The sequence below is a fragment of the Eptatretus burgeri genome, chromosome 18 (assembly GCF_056783735.1).
Source record: "Eptatretus burgeri isolate ZD-2024b chromosome 18, Ebu_testis_v1, whole genome shotgun sequence".
In the NCBI taxonomy this organism is placed as follows: domain Eukaryota; kingdom Metazoa; phylum Chordata; class Myxini; order Myxiniformes; family Myxinidae; genus Eptatretus; species Eptatretus burgeri.
In genome coordinates, this window is record NC_140978.1 from 44894653 (window position 1) to 44912463 (window position 17811).

Here is a 17811-nt window from a genome sequence, read left to right on the forward strand (position 1 = left end):
ATATATATATATATATATATATATATATATATATATATATATATATATATATATATATATATATATATATATATATATATATATATATATATATATATATATATATATATATATATATATATATATATATATATATATATATATATATATATATATATATATATATATATATATATATATATATATATATATATATATATATATATATATATATATATATATATATATATATATATATATATATATATATATATATATATATATATACACACACTTTTTTTTTTTTTTTTTTTTTTTTTTTTTAAACCTGTAAACTTTGTTCCTTGGTTGTCCATTGCCATTTGTAAAGTTCCATTAAACCGTTTCTGAATCCAAGAGAACGTGCTTGGACAACTTCACCTGTTCCTGAAGGTTCCTCTTAATGGTACGAACAGCATCCGGTGGTGATCAAAGTTCCGGTTAAAGTCATGGCCCGTGGGGCTCACGAGCCGCTCGACCACACGTAGCCATCGTTGAGTGGGGGGTGGGAGGAAGGCAGCGCAACTCGACACAGCCAGTCCCTGCAAAAGCGTGATGACAAAGCAGCTGCAATGAGGAAACCTCAACGTTGCTCATCATTTTGAAAACATTTCTTGCTTCACCCGTTCTGTGGACCTCCTCGTGCCTTTCAAATAAATGGTGATCAAAGACTCCCGGAGCACTCTACCTGTATTGCATGTAGGATGAGGACATCTGAGAGAGACTACTTTGGCATGAACTACAAGGACCGTCAATACTTGTGGGATCCCCATATCACGAGCTGGGTGCTCAGACGGGGTCATAGCAATGGGAAGTACCATCTCCCTTTCACATTGCAAATGTAAAAGGACAAAGGATACTTTGTCAACCAATTAAAATTCTCTTTGAAAATAATCACATTGCAGAAAAGAAAATATTCCATGCATTCAGCACTCCGACTTGGGGGTAAATGTGGGGATTTACTGGTCTTGTTTCGATGTCATTACCTCCGTCACCAGAGGTGGATGGAGGTGATGTTTTCACCCGTCTTTTATTTATTTATTTATTGTAATATATGTTGTCGAGGCTCGTATAAGACCGAACACACAGAACGTATAACAAGGGGAGCAGGAGACAAGAGGGGTGGGAGAGGGAAGCACGAAGCACAAAACAGTGTGGAACAGAGACATTAGATCTGTGGAAGGGAGAGGGATGGGGTGGGGAACACGTGGGTATACAAGATGGACATTACAGCGACATTCACGAAGGAAAGCAGGGAATTTGAAGGAGGCGGATTAACGGGGGTAGAAAATATCATGCTTTTGGATGGGGAAGATGAGAGGTGAGGGTGAATGGTTGTTTTGAAGGCCTGGAGGGAAGAGTGGGATTGAAGAGAGTGTGTGAGTTTGTTCCAAAGGCAGGGAAAAAAAAAGAGGAATGGAGGTGAGCAGTGATTGATTTTTGGAAGTTTTAGCAGAAGGGGGTTGCTGTTAGACCTTGAGCACCCTGTGGAAATATTAGGGGGGGAGGGGAGACAGATCACAGACAGAGCAGGTGGGGGGGGAGACTGGAGAGGAGATGGTAGAAGACAGAAAGACCACCAACCTGCCTGTGGTGAGAGGGTGAGAGGCCCAAGGACTCAGCCTCATCGTGGGAGATACCAATGATCCTAAATGCCTTGGTTTCCACAGCATGAACACGAGAAAGTCGAGAGGCGGGACCACCAGCCCAGAGCAGTACGCCATGAGGCTGTGGATGAAAGCTTTATACATGGTCAGGTGCTCAGGTGTGCCAAGGAAGGACTTTGCATGACGGAGGATGCCCAGTCGAGTCGGTGACTGGTTTTGGAGGCCAGCTTGGAAATGTGGCTTTCCCAGGAAAGATCATGGCAGATAGACCCAGAAACTTTAATGAAAGGACGTCTTCAAAAGGATTGTTGAGAAACTAGATTTGGGAGTGGGGGGTGGGGGGGGGTCGAGACAGTCCTTTCAGAGAAACATAGTGAGATTTGTCAAGGTTGAGACATGACATGTTCCACATGTTGGACCAGTTTGTGATTTTATCCAGATCTGCAGAGAGCGAAGAAGCTGCTGCTTGTCGGTCTTAAGGCCCAGTCACACCTTGACGTTTTAGCCAGCGTATGCCGATTTGTGTAAAACGCTGGTACACGTCGAATACGTTATGGGTACGTTTTGTATATGTTAAGACCACGCTGAAAAACACTGCCATAAGTGGTAGTACGCTGGCTTTAAACGTTGAACTTTGGGGTTTTCCTCGAATTTTTTCATGCTTGAAATTTTACGACGTAGGCCGGCGTATGACTCACACGTTCTGCTACGCTGGCCATAAGTTGTAGGCACGTTATGCGATCGTTGACACACGTTACTTGTAAGTTACTCATAAGTCGAAACACGTCGAGGTAATGTTTAGCGTACCCGAAACTTATTTCTAACCTATGAGTAACGTTTTGTAAGCACGCTACATGAACGTTGTTCACACTTTGCAACACGTTACTTGAAAGTACTACTACTACTACAACTACCAACATCGACATCAGTAAATTCTCTCGAACTACTACTACTACTACTACTACTACTACTACTACTACTACTACTACTAACATCGACATTACTAAATTCTCTCGAACTACTACTGCTACTACTACTGCTACTACTAATACTACTACTACTAACATCGACATCACTAAATTCTCTCTAACTACTACTACTGCTAACACTACTACTACTACCAACATCGACATCACTAAATTCTCTCGAACGACTACTACTACTAATAACATCATCACTAAATTCTCTCGAACTACTACTACTTCTACTACTAATAACATCAACATCACTAAATTCTCTCGAACTACTACTAATAACATTGACAACACTAAATTCTCTCGAACTACTAGTACTACTACCAACATCGACATCACTAAATTCTCTCGAACTACTACTACTAACATCAACATCACTAAATTCTCTCTAACTACTACGAATAACATCGACATCACTAAATTCTCTCGAACTACTACTACTACTACTGCTACTGCTACTGACATTGACATCTACTCAACATGGAGTCTCGAACACTGACGGGTTCCTCTTGTGAAGCCCATTTGTATATACCAAGTCCCCTAAACGCTGCCAATACGCCATTATACGGTAGCTGTAAGTTAGAAACACGTTCAGTAAGTTCTGTGGTCGTCCGGAAGACGTCAATCTAATTCGTCTACATACGCCAATGTTCGTTTGAGATACATTACACATAGGTTCAAAGCACGCTACTCATAGGTTCAAAGCACGTTACTCGTAGGTTAAAAATTAAGTTTCGGGTATGCTAAACATTACCTCGACGTGTTTCGACTTATGAGTAACTTACAAGTAACGTGTGGCCGACGTGTGTAAACGATTGCGGAGCGTGCCGAGAACTTATACCAGCGTATGCGGAACTTGTGAGCCATACGTCGAGTACGTCGTAAAATTTTCAGCATGCTTGAAATTTCACGACGTACTAGACGTACCACGTAATATGCCAGCGTACTTCATTGTTTTTCATCTTGCTCCTAACGTATACACAACTTACCCATACCGTATTCGACGTGTCCCAGCGTTTTAGACACATTTTTCATGGGTCGTCATACGCTGGCTAAATCGTCAAGGTGTGACTGCGATGTTGACACTTCCAATTGTCAGGCGGTTATGATTTAAATCTGCGTGCGGCAGGTTTTGGACAGGGAACGCCACGAGTTTGTCGGCGATACGTGCAGCGCGCTATGACTAAGTTAAACTATCGTTGGGCATAGGTTGTGAACGCCGACAACAGGCTAAGCATTCGTTGGTATAAGTTATCTTTAACACAACGAAACGTTCCGTGCCCGTTACTAATACGTTATGCATACGACCAACACGTTATTAATACAGCCAAAACTTAAAAAAACCTCAAAACTTCAGCGTACGCCAACGTTTTACGTGCATTTTTATACGTTGCCATTCCTGGCTAAAACGTCAAGGTGTGACAGGGCCTTTAGGGATGACAGATGGTACGGCAGAGGGTGGAGTCATCAGCAACTTGTCCTGAAACAGTTGGGCAGTTGTCCTGAAACAACTTGGACCGTATCGAAAGCACGCGATATGTCCAAGGATATGGCTCTGATGTCATGTCTGGCATCGAAGATCTCCATCCATTGTTGGGAGAGCAGAAGCAGCATATCCAGGGTAGAGTGACCATGTCTGAAGCGAAGATGGATTCCATAACCTTGCTGATGATTGGGAGAAGGTTGATTGATTTGTATTTGCAGGAATCTGTTTTTACACCTTTTTTAAGCAGGGCAGTAATGTTTAACTGATTTCCAAGCAGATAGCAGATCTTGAGCAAATGAGAGGATGAATAGAACAGAGAGAGGGTGAGAAGGAGAAGCAGAGCAGGTTTTTAGGCATTCAGCCTTTTCACAAGCAGTGTTAACTGGTGCGGAGGGAGGTGATGGAGGGGGAACATACACCAAAAAGATAAATTAGATGCCACCAGGATTTTGAGGAGGGAGAGAGGTTTGAGAGTTCAGACTTGAGATTAGAAAGATGTTGTTTTCTGGTTCTCTTGAGGGTAGACACACACTTGTTCCGAGCATTGTGGAAGGAACTGAGATTACCCTCAGTTGGGTTTGCTTTCCATGAGGCAAAGGTAAGTTGTTTTAGGACAACTGCCTCACCACAAGCTTCAGTGAACCAAGGGCGGGAGGAAGGGTAGGACAAATCTGTGCATGAGGGAGAGCAAGTTTCTTTGAAAAAATTAATGTCAGAGAAAGTCGAGATGGGAGACTAGTTTAGAAGTTTGATGTCTACTTGAAGTCCCTGCCAGTCGGCCTGAGTGAAATGCCAGACTCTATGGCGCTGAGGTCATTCTCAAATAACAGTCAGAGAGATGTCTACTTTGACAAGCACGTGGTCAGAAGACCCGATTGGTGCGGAAGAAGAACGGCAGATATTTTCAGGGAAATATGTCAAAATCAGATCCCGAAGAGATGGAGTACGGTTGGTTGAGATCCGGGTCAGGAAGTTGACCGATTGAGTCAGTCCCTTGAGTCGTAGAAGTCCTTTGCTGAAGTACCATAACAGGTGGGAGAGGTACCCACACCGAGCCAAATGGCATGATGACAACTGAAGTCACCACATATGAGGAAGAGAGAGTTGGGATGAGTGGATAGAAGTTGGTTCATGTTTTCGGCAGGCGTCGGAGATTTTTGGGTCCTCTGAGTCCTCGCATGCCTGGTGTTGGCTTAATGGCGAGGGTGACGGCCTTGGGATCCCAGTGTCCTGAGTTCAAATGCTGCTCAGCCGTTGAATTAATACCAGGTGGGGTTGACTCAGCCTGTCATCCTTCTGAGGTCGGCAAAATGAGTACTAGCTTGCGGGGATTATTGAGCCATTTGAGTATCCTGCGTCAGTGTGGAGACCTGTCCAGGATTGTTCCCATTAGCCCAGGAGACTGCCCCGGCAGCACCGACGCTCTGTGCAGACTCTGGTCCCAATGGATGGATGGAGATGTAAATGGAATTATCACTGTTTGGTGGATGGTACAAAACACATATAAACATGAGGTGGGAGTGGAGGGGAAATCGTAGCCAGAAGTATTCCTGGGGGTGTGGGGGAGTGAGGGCAGTGCACGGAGAGTGAGAAATAGTCTTTGATGAAGAGAGCGACTCCTCCACCAGGACGAGGCTCAGGTCTGTCATACCGGAGGAGGGAGTAACCAGGGAGAGATACTTGAGTCAGAGATGTCTTTAAGGAGGAAAGTTTGTTAAGCAGATTATGTCTGGTTTGTCAGTCAACCTGCATGGAAAGATCTGTAAGGTTTTAGAAAAGGTCCTGGATGTTTGAGGTCCACACTGTTAAGGAAAAGGGAGGGAGGAGGCTTTGGGTGCAGGGGAGTGGGCGAGGTAAGGAGAGTTGTTGACAGTGTGTGGGGGATTGCAGAAGAGCCCGGGGAGAGGGTCGAATGAGGAGGAGAAAAAGTTCAGTGGTGATGGGATGAGGCATGGTGGGGAGTAATAAGAGAGGGTGCAGAGGGCAATTGAAGATTTGAGGAGGTGGAGTGATTCGATAGAAGAGAGAGGGCAGGGGAAGGAGGCAGCTTTGTGGATGTGAGGGGGCAGGTAACTTTGAGAGGGGAGGGTTGAGGGTGAGAGAGGAGTTTTTGAGATAGATGAGGGGGAAGAGTGTAAAGGTTGCTTTGAGAGGGAGGGGAGACGATGGGAGCAGGCACGGCCAAGGGGCAGGAAGGCGAGGAGAGAGGTGGGGTGTGGGGAGGGATGAGACTTGGTCCTGGTATGGTGAAGAAGAAGGGAGCAGGCAGGGAAAGGTACAAGATATGAGGGGTTGGGAAGAAGGGGGAGGGGGGGAGGTGTGCTGAGAGAAAGGAAGGAGCATGTTTGTGGTGACGAGTGCACTGATTGAGAGAGTTAGATATCTGTTTGGTTGGAATGGAGTCCACAGGTGTGAGAACACCACACACTTTGGGACAACAGAGGAGGGGCTGACACTGAAGCAGAAGACAGTGAAGAGGTGCCAAGAGCAGAGGTAGGATGAGGGGCAAGAAGAGGGGATAACAGGTGAGGGGCTAGGAGGAGGTAGATTTAAGGAGCTGGGGTGAATTAGCACTGAAGATGGAAAAAAAAAAAAAAAAAGGACGATTGATGGAACACGAACATACATTACTTAATTCAGAGATGCGATTAAAGACATCACGTGAGGGATGCAATGCAGGAGGATTAAGAGAATGGAGAAAAAGGAACATTGTAGCAGTGGGACGTTTCATACACGGGACGAAGGAAAGGTCGAATTGAAAACGGCTTTCGAAGAAGAAAAAGAGTTGTGAATTATGACACAATAATGAGAACCACTCGTGGGAAAGAGGAAGTTGAAACATTTTAAGAGATTACTTCATCTTTATCAAAAAAAAAAAAAAGCAAAGGAAAGGTTGAAGAAGAGATGGTGAATGTGGATCGGGCATAATTAGAAGGAAGATGGAAGGTCAGCGGACGTTACAGGAAGAGGAAGAAGGGGTTGAGAAATCACGTGGTTACGGGAGGGGTCAGGTGAGAATGGAAAAGATATAGCTTCATTTTATTATATTATTATACGAAACAGAGGGTATTGAAAGAGTGGAGGGATTGTGGTGAAAAAAACACCTGAAGCTAATAAATAGGGAATAGAATAACAGGATCGTGCACATCAAGGAAAAGGTCGGCCTCAAGGAAACCCAATTTGAAAGGACCGACGAATGCTCACCAAATGGAAGGATTTTTAAAACAAAACCGAACTGCAGACACACAGGAAACGGAGATAACAAAATGACAGCAAATAAAAAACCACCGAGAAACTTGTCTTTGAGAAAGTTGGCAGAGACCCCGAGAGAACACCACCGTCGCTCAAGAACCGCAAGCGAACAAAATATCTCTCAGTTGTGGACAGCTTTGGATGAAATATGTGGTGGAGAGCTTGGGTTTGTGACGAGAACAAGCCGATTTAAATTTTAGTTCAGGTCCGAATCCAGATCTGACCTATCAGTGGGATACAAAACATCAACTAACCAGGCTGGCGGAGGTACGCACTCCACCGAGTACCCTTTCAGTTTGATCTGTCCCATCATTGAAATATTTAAGATCATGGTCAAGCCCAAGAGTTAAACACCATCCTTCACGATTCACCCTTCACTCAGGACTTGCACGGACATCGCCGATAGATCTGACAAGTCCAGGCAGCGAGGAAGAGTGCGGACGATTTGGCTCTGCAACTTGCGTTGTGTGGCTTCAACCATCCCGAAGAGGCATCCCCGGTAGTTAACGTACAATGTCCCTCGAGTGCTTTGCAGGGAAAGACGATAGTGAAGGTGTGCTACAAACCGACAGACAAGTTGTGAAACAAATGTCCTCAGGCTCGTGAGAAAGATTGGAGATTTGTAGATCCCACATCAGCGAAACGTGCTACAACTACAGCATGTTTGAGGAATGTGACCAAGTAATGACGAGTCAAGGCTCGTGGAAGAGCTCGAACAACAGGAGGATAAGGGGAAATGGAAACATCTGGGCCAAAGGAGAAAATAAACAGATGGACAAACAAGGGGTGTGGGTAATGATGAGGGGCAGGGGGGAATGCAACGGCTGGACAAGATGGATGCAGGAGCAAAATCCGGGGTGAGGGGGGTGGTTCCGATGTACCACACTCTGTTCCATAGCATTGGTGCTGCCGAAGCAGTTTCTTGGCGAGGGTTACACTGGATGGTTTGCAATTGCCTTCCCAGCGTTTTTTTTCCGTGCTCTATCCTATTAAATGTGGAGCATCAAGCGAGAAAGCAGCACGTACCATTTCAAAATATTTGGTTTGATTAGGAGGGGATTTGAACCGCCGATCTCCAGCTTCAGAGCGGACGATCCAACCATGACGAGTCTGCTCGGTGGAATCAATGACTGAACTAACTTGCTCTCACACCGATGCTGGCTCTCAAACACCAACTTCCACTCCAATGGTGTCCACACTTATTGTCACAGGTCTTCCTGGGGGCAAGCGAGGGCTTGCCCCACAATTTTTGTTTCCAGATACTGTTTGCAATGAAATACTAGATGGCCGTGCGGTGCCGATTGGTGCCGATTAAGGATTGGCTTGTAACGGATAATGTAACGAGAGTCTCTTGGTTGCTGCCATGCAGCTCGGTATAATCATGTTTTGAAAGAGTAAATATCAGCTTCACCTGGCCAGCTCGTACCGCAAACAGCACCTGGAAATCAAGACGACGGATCGACCCCTCAATTCCCTCAATTCCCTCCTTCCCCCTCCCCCCCCCCAAGTATTATTTGCAATAAACATGTGATGTCAACAATGGATCGGTCCATACAGTCTTTCTAAACAAAAAAACCAGGCCCGAGTGCCCTACAAAGTACCTGCGACATCGCACGCCCAGAAACCGTTTCCAGTTCTCCAGTGCACCGTGATCGTAGACGTTCCTGAAACACTAAGAGAGAAAAGGGGGTCAATGATGGGAAATAACCAAACACCACTCAGTGCAGACATTCGATGCTGCCTTCAGAATGTATCGGTGCAGTGGTTGTGGTTTTAACCTGAAGACCAATTTGCAGGCACCGCATTGGGAGTCGTATTGCGGTACGCACCTGGTCTTTGTTACGGAGCTCCTTTTGGTTTTGCCGATTCTGCAACCGTTCAACGCTCGTCACTCCGCGGGTAACGAGCCGCATGTGCCACAGCGTCAGGGCGGTGAGCAGCACGCTGACTCCACTGTGCGGTGTACGGACAGAACGACACGAGTAGCCTCGATGTACGAACCCACCCCGACATGGCAAATCAAAAGGAAGGCAAGGGGGGATACAGAATGACGACTCACCCGCACAAGACCCACATGTAAAGAAGTAAGCCGTTGCGGTGTCCCTGTTCCGTTGCAGCTTTCTTGATTGAAAAACAAAAAAGATTTTAACTTTGCAATTCCCACACGAGTCCATTCACAAAAGGCAATTCTGATGGAAGACGTCTCATCGATGGTGCTTGGATCCACCGAGCGTGTGCTTTTACCTGTGCGGCGTAGGCCTCCGTTGCTAATGGTGCGCTGGTAACACAGCAGTAAACACACCCCAGGGAGGTGAAGGTGCAGAACGAAAAAAAGTAGCGGTGGTTAAAGTGGCCCACACAGTTATTCATCCAATCTGCGGAGTGTGTCAAGGGAATACCGGATGAGTGTGCCTGGAAACGAGGAATACGGAGCATTTTAGCTCGGCAACAAAGGATACAGCAGTGATGATCCATCGTCAGGACGCACCTGCAGGGGAAAGGAAGTTGGAACGGACGTTTGTCGGTAAAGGAAGAATTTGCCTTTTTGGCCTCCCATTGACCTTTCAAAAGGACATCCTGCAAAATGTTGTTCGAATGAACTTACTCCGGCACGTACCCACCGACCGCTTTACCTGTTGCACACGCTGCAGTGGTGCGTCCTCGGTGGGCGTGGAGAGAAGCACTTTTTACAGGTAGACACCTTACTCCTGTCCACGACAGCCTGTTGATAGAAATGGCATAAAGTTTTAAAACATAAAAATTCTTACAGGTATAGGTGCGACCAGTGTGGCGTTTCCTTTTTGTCGTTGGAAGTGGGAGAGTAGAATCCAGTTATAACTGTTCAACACAGAGACGTTGTCCATGAAATATATTCGTTAAAATGAAACAACTTTGTACCAGAAACCTTCATGATCACCCTGTTCTTCGGTCATACCTGGTGTTTTTGTTTGTATACCACGTCGAGGCTCGTATGAGAACTAACACACAGTACGTTCAACAAGGGGGGGGGGGCAGGAGACGAGGGGCTGGAGTGGGAAGGACAAAACAGTGGGGAACAGAGACATGAGGAGATCTGTGGAAGGAAGAGGTATGGGGTGGAGAACATGGGTATACAAGATGGACATTACAGGGACTTTCAGGAAGGAAAGTAAGGAATTTGAAGGAGGTGGGTTTGGGGTGGATTAACGGGGGTAGAAAACCGAGGATTTGGATGGGGGATGATAAGAGGTGGTGGTGAGCTATTTTGAAGGCCTGGAGGGAAGAATGGGATTGAACAGAGGGAGGGAGTTTATTCCAAAGGTGGGAAAAAAGAGGAATGAAAGAGTGAAGGTGAGCAGTGATTCGTGATTTTGGTAGTTTTACCAGAAGGGGGTACCTGGCAGACCATGCCAGCAACCCCTTTCTGGTGAAACCTTTACGTTTTGGTTACTTTGACTTTGAATAACGAAAAGGTAAGAAACCAGTCAGGAATGGTAATTTCATCCGAATCGGTAGTGTCGAGTGATACACCTACCCAGGAGGGTGTGCCAGGTGGTACACACACGGCATGCTTGAAGTTAAATACCACGTGCACAAGGAGCCAGTGTGCGAGCAGCAAGTGGACGCACCGGGCTGGCATACCCAAGGTGGGCAACACGGTGGGAAGCACGCACAGGTACATGATGAGCACCACCGACGAGAGCAAGCAGCATACGAGACCTACAAACACCTGAAATGTAGAACTTTATCAGCGCCGATTCCGTAAGTGCACGATGACGATAAATAAAATAAAGGTTAAAGTGCCGGGATCGAGAGGATGAGTACGAGGGGCGAGCGAGCACTCGGCGGCTCGAAGCCGTACCGGTCCGGCCCATGGCACCACCAACTCCACCAAGTGGTACACGGGCTGAAACATGAACTCCAGGAGCCAGTCGTCTCCAGGGTTAGCGGAGTAGAAGAGGGAGAGAAAGCAGAGTTTGCAGTAAGCAAACCATCGCTGCAGGCGTGAGATCGGGGGCAGGAGCGAGCCGGCCATCTTGGTCTTGGGCATTGTGGTGACTCAGGAAGCAGAACTGATGGGACATTCATGAGACGATTAATAACAATAACTTACATGCACTGGAGTAAGAGACGAGCAGAACTCAAACATCAGCATTTTGTCCTCGAGGAACAGTTACATTTTAACGGTACAAGCACATGTACAAAGGCAGTACGTGTACGAGGAACGTCAACGATTTGACAAAATGACGTCATACCGAAACTGAATGCGTTTGCTGACTGTCGGTGGACAGGTGGGTGAAGAAAAAGAAAAACAATTCAAGGTACGTTTTGACACCTTTATGATTGTATAATCACACGATAGTGTGTTGTAGGCCGGGGTTCGGTGGCGGTAAACGACCACGAGGTGGAGCAGTAGAGCCGTCTCCCGCCGAACACCCGGAATTTAGGTCGTGACTCTCGGATAAGAACAAAAGGTCACGGGTCCCTTCGCGGACCGTGGTCACCAATATTTCAACGGCGTGAGGTAGGGTCCACTTGTCTATTCCAATTTACCTAAGTACTCACGCCGTCTAGCTACTGGGGAAACCACACCCTCGGCCGACGTTGTCTGGACCGAGTCGCAGGTACCGACTCGGATCCGGCGTAACCGAGCGGAGTTACCAGAGCCGCGCCGGTCCCAATGACAACTTCCCGGCCCAAACGGCCTCACAAATTCTCAAATCCGAACCATGCTGGGTCAATCAAAGAAAGGACAGAAACGAACTGGAACATTTAAACAATTATTTTATTTACAGGAATAAAATAAAGGGACGAAGTGTCGACTTATTCACGACTATATGCAAGCAAATATTTACAATGATCATAAACACTTAAACAGTTTTACTTATAGGACGGCGCCACGTACAGACACACACTCAAAAGAAAAAGAGGACCCAATTGGTCTTTATTCGACCCTCGCAGCCAAGGGGATAGTCGAGCTGGGGGTCAGAGTTCTGTCGGGGTACCTGACCGCGTTCATGCGACTTGGCCCGCGACTGCACGTGTGGGGCCCTTGTAGAAGGCCAGCGGAGACTCCAGGCTTGAGAGCTCCAGCAATGATGACAGTGCACCCAAACTGTCTTCCAAGAGCTGCTCCCTCCAAAGAACTTCAAAGAATTCCCAAGGACACGCAAGAACTTTCTGAACTCTCCGAACTCGAACGAGCACAAGAACTCTCCACACACACACACTCACACTGAGGGTCGCGTCGTCCTTTTTCGACCGCTCTGAGCGGGGCGGGGCCTTGGTGGAGCTGACGCGATGATCGCCCTGATTGGACAGGGACCTCCATGGGTCCGTCCTTTCTGGGCGGGGTTATGGCCGAGCCGGGAAAACCCCACCCCCTCTACGCGTGTCTGTACCCCTCTTGCTAGAGAAACGATTTTGCCTCATGGTGTTGGAATGCAGACCAATTTGAGGAAGTCGAATCAAGCACGCGAGGACCTTGCCTCGTATGCTACGGCCGCGAGGCGAGGGCGCAAGCGCTGAAAGACACTGCGGCCCCAAGTGGAGGGGGATCTGGAGATTTAAATTACCTAACTATAAAATAACTCACAGTGCACACACGAAATTCCCATCAGACATCGGAGATGGATTCTAACTGTACACATACTTATCGAAATAACTGAACTTCGGGGACTCTGGTTGTTTGTGTGCACAAGGTTTCCAAATACGTAACAAGTGGAGTAAACGTGGACATCGTGGAGTAAAGTCCATAATTGATATTTAACAGTTATTGGGCCGACGTCGAGGTTCCAAACCTGGTTCGACCTCCGGTTCCAATACTTACCTGAAGTGGCCACCCAAGGACACTGGACGAACGTGTACATCGGATAAACTCCTGCACTCTAGCACGTACTCCAATAAACTGAGAAGGGTACTCCCTCCCGGAGGACAGGTGTGATCGCCAGTTTAATGAATCGATCGATTAATTCATTTGGATAACCCCAGCCCCCCAGCCCCGCCCCCCCCCCCCCCGGTGTCGTTCATTGATTCAGGTGTCATTCTGTCCACCTGCACGGTTTGATTCAGGTGTCGATCTGTCCACCTGCACACTTTGATTCAGGTGTAGATCTGTCCACCTGCACACTTTGATTCAGGTGTCGATCTGTCCACCTGCACACTTTGATTCAGGTGTAGATCTGTCCACCTGCACGCTTTGATTCAGGTGTAGATCTGTCCACCTGCACACTTTAATTCAGGTGTCGATCTGTCCACCTGCACACTTTAATTCAGGTGTCGTTCTGTCCACCTGCACACTTTGATTCAGGTGTCGTTCTGTCCACCTGCACACTTTGATTCAGGTGTCGATCTGTCCACCTGCACACTTTCATTCAGGTGTAGATCTGTCCACCTGCACACTTTAATTCAGGTGTCGTTCTGTCCACCTGCACGCTTTGATTCAGGTGTCGATCTGTCCACCTGCACACTTTCATTCAGGTGTAGATCTGTCCACCTGCACACTTTAATTCAGGTGTCGTTCTGTCCACCTGCACGCTTTGATTCAGGTGTCGTTCTGTCCACCTGCACGCTTTGATTCAGGTGTCGTTCTGTCCACCTGCACGCTTTGATTCAGGTGTCAATCTGTCCATGTGCACGCTTTGATTCAGGTGTAGATCTGTTCACCTGCACACTTTGATTCAGGTGTATATCTGTCCACCTGCACGCTTTGATTCAGGTGTCGTTCTGTCCACCTGCACACTTTGATTCAGGTGTAGATCTGTCCACCTGCACGCTTTGATTCAGGTGTCGATCTGTCCACCTGCACGCTTTGATTCAGGTGTCGATCTGTCCACCTGCACACTTTCATTCAGGTGTAGATCTGTCCACCTGCACACTTTAATTCAGGTGTCGTTCTGTCCACCTGCACGCTTTGATTCAGGTGTCGATCTGTCCACCTGCACACTTTCATTCAGGTGTAGATCTGTCCACCTGCACACTTTAATTCAGGTGTCGTTCTGTCCACCTGCACGCTTTGATTCAGGTGTCGATCTGTCCACCTGCACACTTTCATTCAGGTGTAGATCTGTCCACCTGCACACTTTAATTCAGGTGTCGTTCTGTCCACCTGCACGCTTTGATTCAGGTGTCGTTCTGTCCACCTGCACGCTTTGATTCAGGTGTCGTTCTGTCCACCTGCACGCTTTGATTCAGGTGTCAATCTGTCCATGTGCACGCTTTGATTCAGGTGTAGATCTGTTCACCTGCACACTTTGATTCAGGTGTATATCTGTCCACCTGCACGCTTTGATTCAGGTGTCATTCTGTCCACCTGCACACTTTGATTCAGGTGTAGATCTGTCCACCTGCACGCTTTGATTCAGGTGTCGATCTGTCCACCTGCATGCTTTGATTCAGGTGTCGATCTGTCCACCTACACACTTTCATTCAGGTGTAGATCTGTCCACCTGCACACTTTAATTCAGGTGTCGTTCTGTCCACCTGCACGCTTTGATTCAGGTGTCGATCTGTCCACCTGCACACTTTGATTCAGGTGTAGATCTGTCCACCTGCACGCTTTGATTCAGGTGTCGATCTGTCCACCTGCACACTTTGATTCAGGTGTCGATCTGTCCACCTGCACGCTTTGATTCAGGTGTCGATCTGTCCACCTGCACACTTTGATTCAGGTGTCGATCTGTCCACCTGCACGCTTTGATTCAGGTGTCGATCTGTCCACCTGCACGCTTTGATTCAGGTGTCGATCTGTCCACCTGCACGCTTTGATTCAGGTGTCGATCTGTCCACCTGCACACTTTGATTCAGGTGTCGATCTGTCCACCTGCACGCTTTGATTCAGGTGTCGATCTGTCCACCTGCACACTTTAATTCAGATGTCGTTCTGTCCACCTGCACACTTTGATTCAGGTGTCGTTCTGTCCACCTGCACGCTTTGATTCAGGTGTCGTTCTGTCCACCTACACACTTTGATTCAGGTGTCGATCTGTCCACCTACACACTTTCATTCAGGTGTCGTTCTGTCCACCTGCACGCTTTGATTCAGGTGTAGATCTGTCCATGTGCACACTTTAATTCAGGTGTAGATCTGTCCACCTGCACACTTTGATTCAGGTGTAGATCTGTCCATGTGCACACTTTGATTCAGGTGTCGATCTGTCCACCTGCACACTTTGATTCAGGTGTAGATCTGTCCACCTGCACGCTTTGATTCAGGTGTAGATCTGTCCACCTGCACACTTTGATTCAGGTGTCGATCTGTCCACCTGCACACTTTGATTCAGGTGTCGATCTGTCCACCTACACACTTTCATTCAGGTGTCGATCTGTCCACCTACACACTTTAATTCCGGTGTATATCTGTCCACCTGCACACTTTGATTCAGGTGTCGATCTGTCCACCTACACACTTTCATTCAGGTGTCGATCTGTCCACCTACACACTTTAATTCCGGTGTATATCTGTCCACCTGCACGCTTTGATTCAGGTGTCGTTCTGTCCACCTGCACACTTTGATTCAGGTGTCGTTCTGTCCACCTGCACGCTTTGATTCAGGTGTCGTTCTGTCCACCTGCACACTTTGATTCAGGTGTCGATCTGTCCACCTACACACTTTCATTCAGGTGTCGTTCTGTCCACCTGCACGCTTTGATTCAGGTGTAGATCTGTCCACCTGCACGCTTTGATTCAGGTGTCGTTCTGTCCACCTGCACGCTTTGATTCAGGTGTCAATCTGTCCATGTGCACACTTTAATTCAGGTGTAGATCTGTCCACCTGCACACTTTGATTCAGGTGTAGATCTGTCCACCTGCACGCTTTGATTCAGGTGTCAATCTGTCCATGTGCACGCTTTCATTCAGGTGTCGATCTGTCCACCTGCACACTTTGATTCAGGTGTCGATCTGTCCACCTACACACTTTAATTCAGGTGTAGATCTGTCCACCTGCACGCTTTGATTCAGGTGTCGATCTGTCCACCTACACACTTTAATTCCGGTGTATATCTGTCCACCTGCACGCTTTGATTCAGGTGTTTCTCTGTCCACCTGCACCGTTCCCTTATACACAACAATCGGTGCTTTCGACTTATCAAGGCCAGGACACGAGAGAGATATCTCAAGACTCCTAATTCATTCATTCATTCCATCGTTTCGCACCAAAAACCGATTTTCACCTTTATCCGCGGTCGTGGATCTTCATATCTCCCACTCAGGTTCTCGACACTCGGGATGGTGAATGAATACGACGAGCTCGGGAAAGGGAGATCAAAGGGAAACGGCGTGAGGATCTCAGCGTCGGTGGTTTGTTCTCTGAACCGGAAGTGAAACTTTGTGAGGATCTCATCGTCGGTGGTTCTTTCTCTGAACCGGAAGTGAAGCCTTGTAAGGATCTCATCGTCGGTGGTTCTTTCTCTGAACCGGAAGTGAAACCTTGTAAGGATCTCATCGCCGGTGGTTTTTTCTCTGAACCGGAAGTGAAACCTTGTGAGGATCTCATCGTCGGTGGTTTTTTCTCTGAACCGGAAGTGAAACCTTGCGAGGATCTCATTGTCGGTGGTTTTTCTCTGAACCGGAAGTGAAACCTTGTAAGGATCTCATCGTCGGTGGTTCTTTCTCTGAACCGGAAGTGAAACCTTGTGAGGATCTCATCGGCAGTGGTTTTTTCTCTGAACCGGAAGTGAAATCTTGTGAGGATCTCATCGTCGGTGTTTTTTTCTCTGAACCAGAAGTGAAACCTTATGTGTGCATGCCGGGAGATAAAGGCATCGTCGGAGACATGAAAGACCGAAATAATATCAGACATGGCGTATATTTCCTCCACTGATTTTAATAAAGATATCTCCCGCATCATCAAAAAATAATTTTTAATCGTGATTTACATTATTTGATCGCTGATCCCGAATCCAGGCCGAAGTAACCGGAAATTGCGTATACAGTTGTGAACAAGTTATACGTAAAGTCAGAAGCGAATGTAAGAAGAATTCTACGTTCGCTTCCAGTATTTATTTTTTTCGATGAGATCCCATTCTAGGCGGTGTAGTAGTCGTTGTGAAGGTAATGTTGAGGTAATTTTTTTTTTTTGATGAGATCCCGTTCTAGGTGGTGTAGTTGTTGTGAAGGTAATGTTGAGGTAATATTTATTTTTTCAGATGACATCCTGTTCTAGGCGGTGTTGTTGTTGTTGTGAAGGTAATGTTGAGGTAATATTTATTTTTTCAGATGACATCCTGTTCTAGGCGGTGTAATTGTTGTTGTGAAGGTAATGTTGAGGTAATATTTCTTTTTTTAGATGAGATCCTGTTCTTGGCGGTGTAGTTGTTGTTGTGAAGGTAATGTTGAGGTAATATTTTTTTTTTTAGATGAGATCCTGTTCTCGGTGGTGTAGTTGTTGTGAAGGTAATGTTGAGGTAATATTTATTTTTTCAGATGACATCCTGTTCTAGGCGGTGTTGTTGTTGTTGTGAAGGTAATGTTGAGGTAATATTTATTTTTTCA

General features: G+C 46.7%; 1 protein-coding gene across 2 annotated transcripts; it reads right to left on the reverse strand.

The window, feature by feature from the left end:
- Window positions 1–275: 275 nt before the first annotated feature.
- On the reverse strand, window positions 276–16721 carry LOC147009012 (palmitoyltransferase ZDHHC16-like). 2 transcript variants are annotated; one of them, XM_085863476.1, is made up of 10 exons: window positions 16491–16717; window positions 11179–11389; window positions 10852–11046; window positions 9971–10059; window positions 9797–9825; window positions 9582–9712; window positions 9397–9458; window positions 9167–9290; window positions 8939–9009; window positions 276–560 (listed from the first exon to the last, which is right to left on the reverse strand). In XM_085863476.1, exons 2-10 carry the CDS (start codon window positions 11365–11367, stop codon window positions 482–484), a joined length of 969 nt encoding a protein of 322 aa, XP_085719602.1. In that variant the 5' UTR covers window positions 11368–11389; window positions 16491–16717; the 3' UTR covers window positions 276–481. The 2 variants fall into 2 exon arrangements, with proteins under 2 accessions (XP_085719602.1, XP_085719601.1); XM_085863475.1 differs by having other exon boundaries at window positions 9582–9825; window positions 16491–16721.
- Between the last annotated feature and the right edge of the window lie 1090 nt (window positions 16722–17811).

Bases quoted from the DNA above. Each gene is read 5' to 3' on its own strand.
- LOC147009012 (XM_085863475.1), bottom strand. From the start codon at position 11,367: ATGCCCAAGACCAAGATGGCCGGCTCGCTCCTGCCCCCGATCTCACGC. The intron at 11,047-11,178 runs GTACGGCTTCGA...TCTACATTTCAG, and splicing joins TGGTGCCATGGGCCGGACCG to GTGTTTGTAGGTCTCGTATG. The intron at 9,010-9,166 runs GTGCGTACCGCA...TTTCTCTCTTAG, and splicing joins AGCTCCGTAACAAAGACCAG to TGTTTCAGGAACGTCTACGA.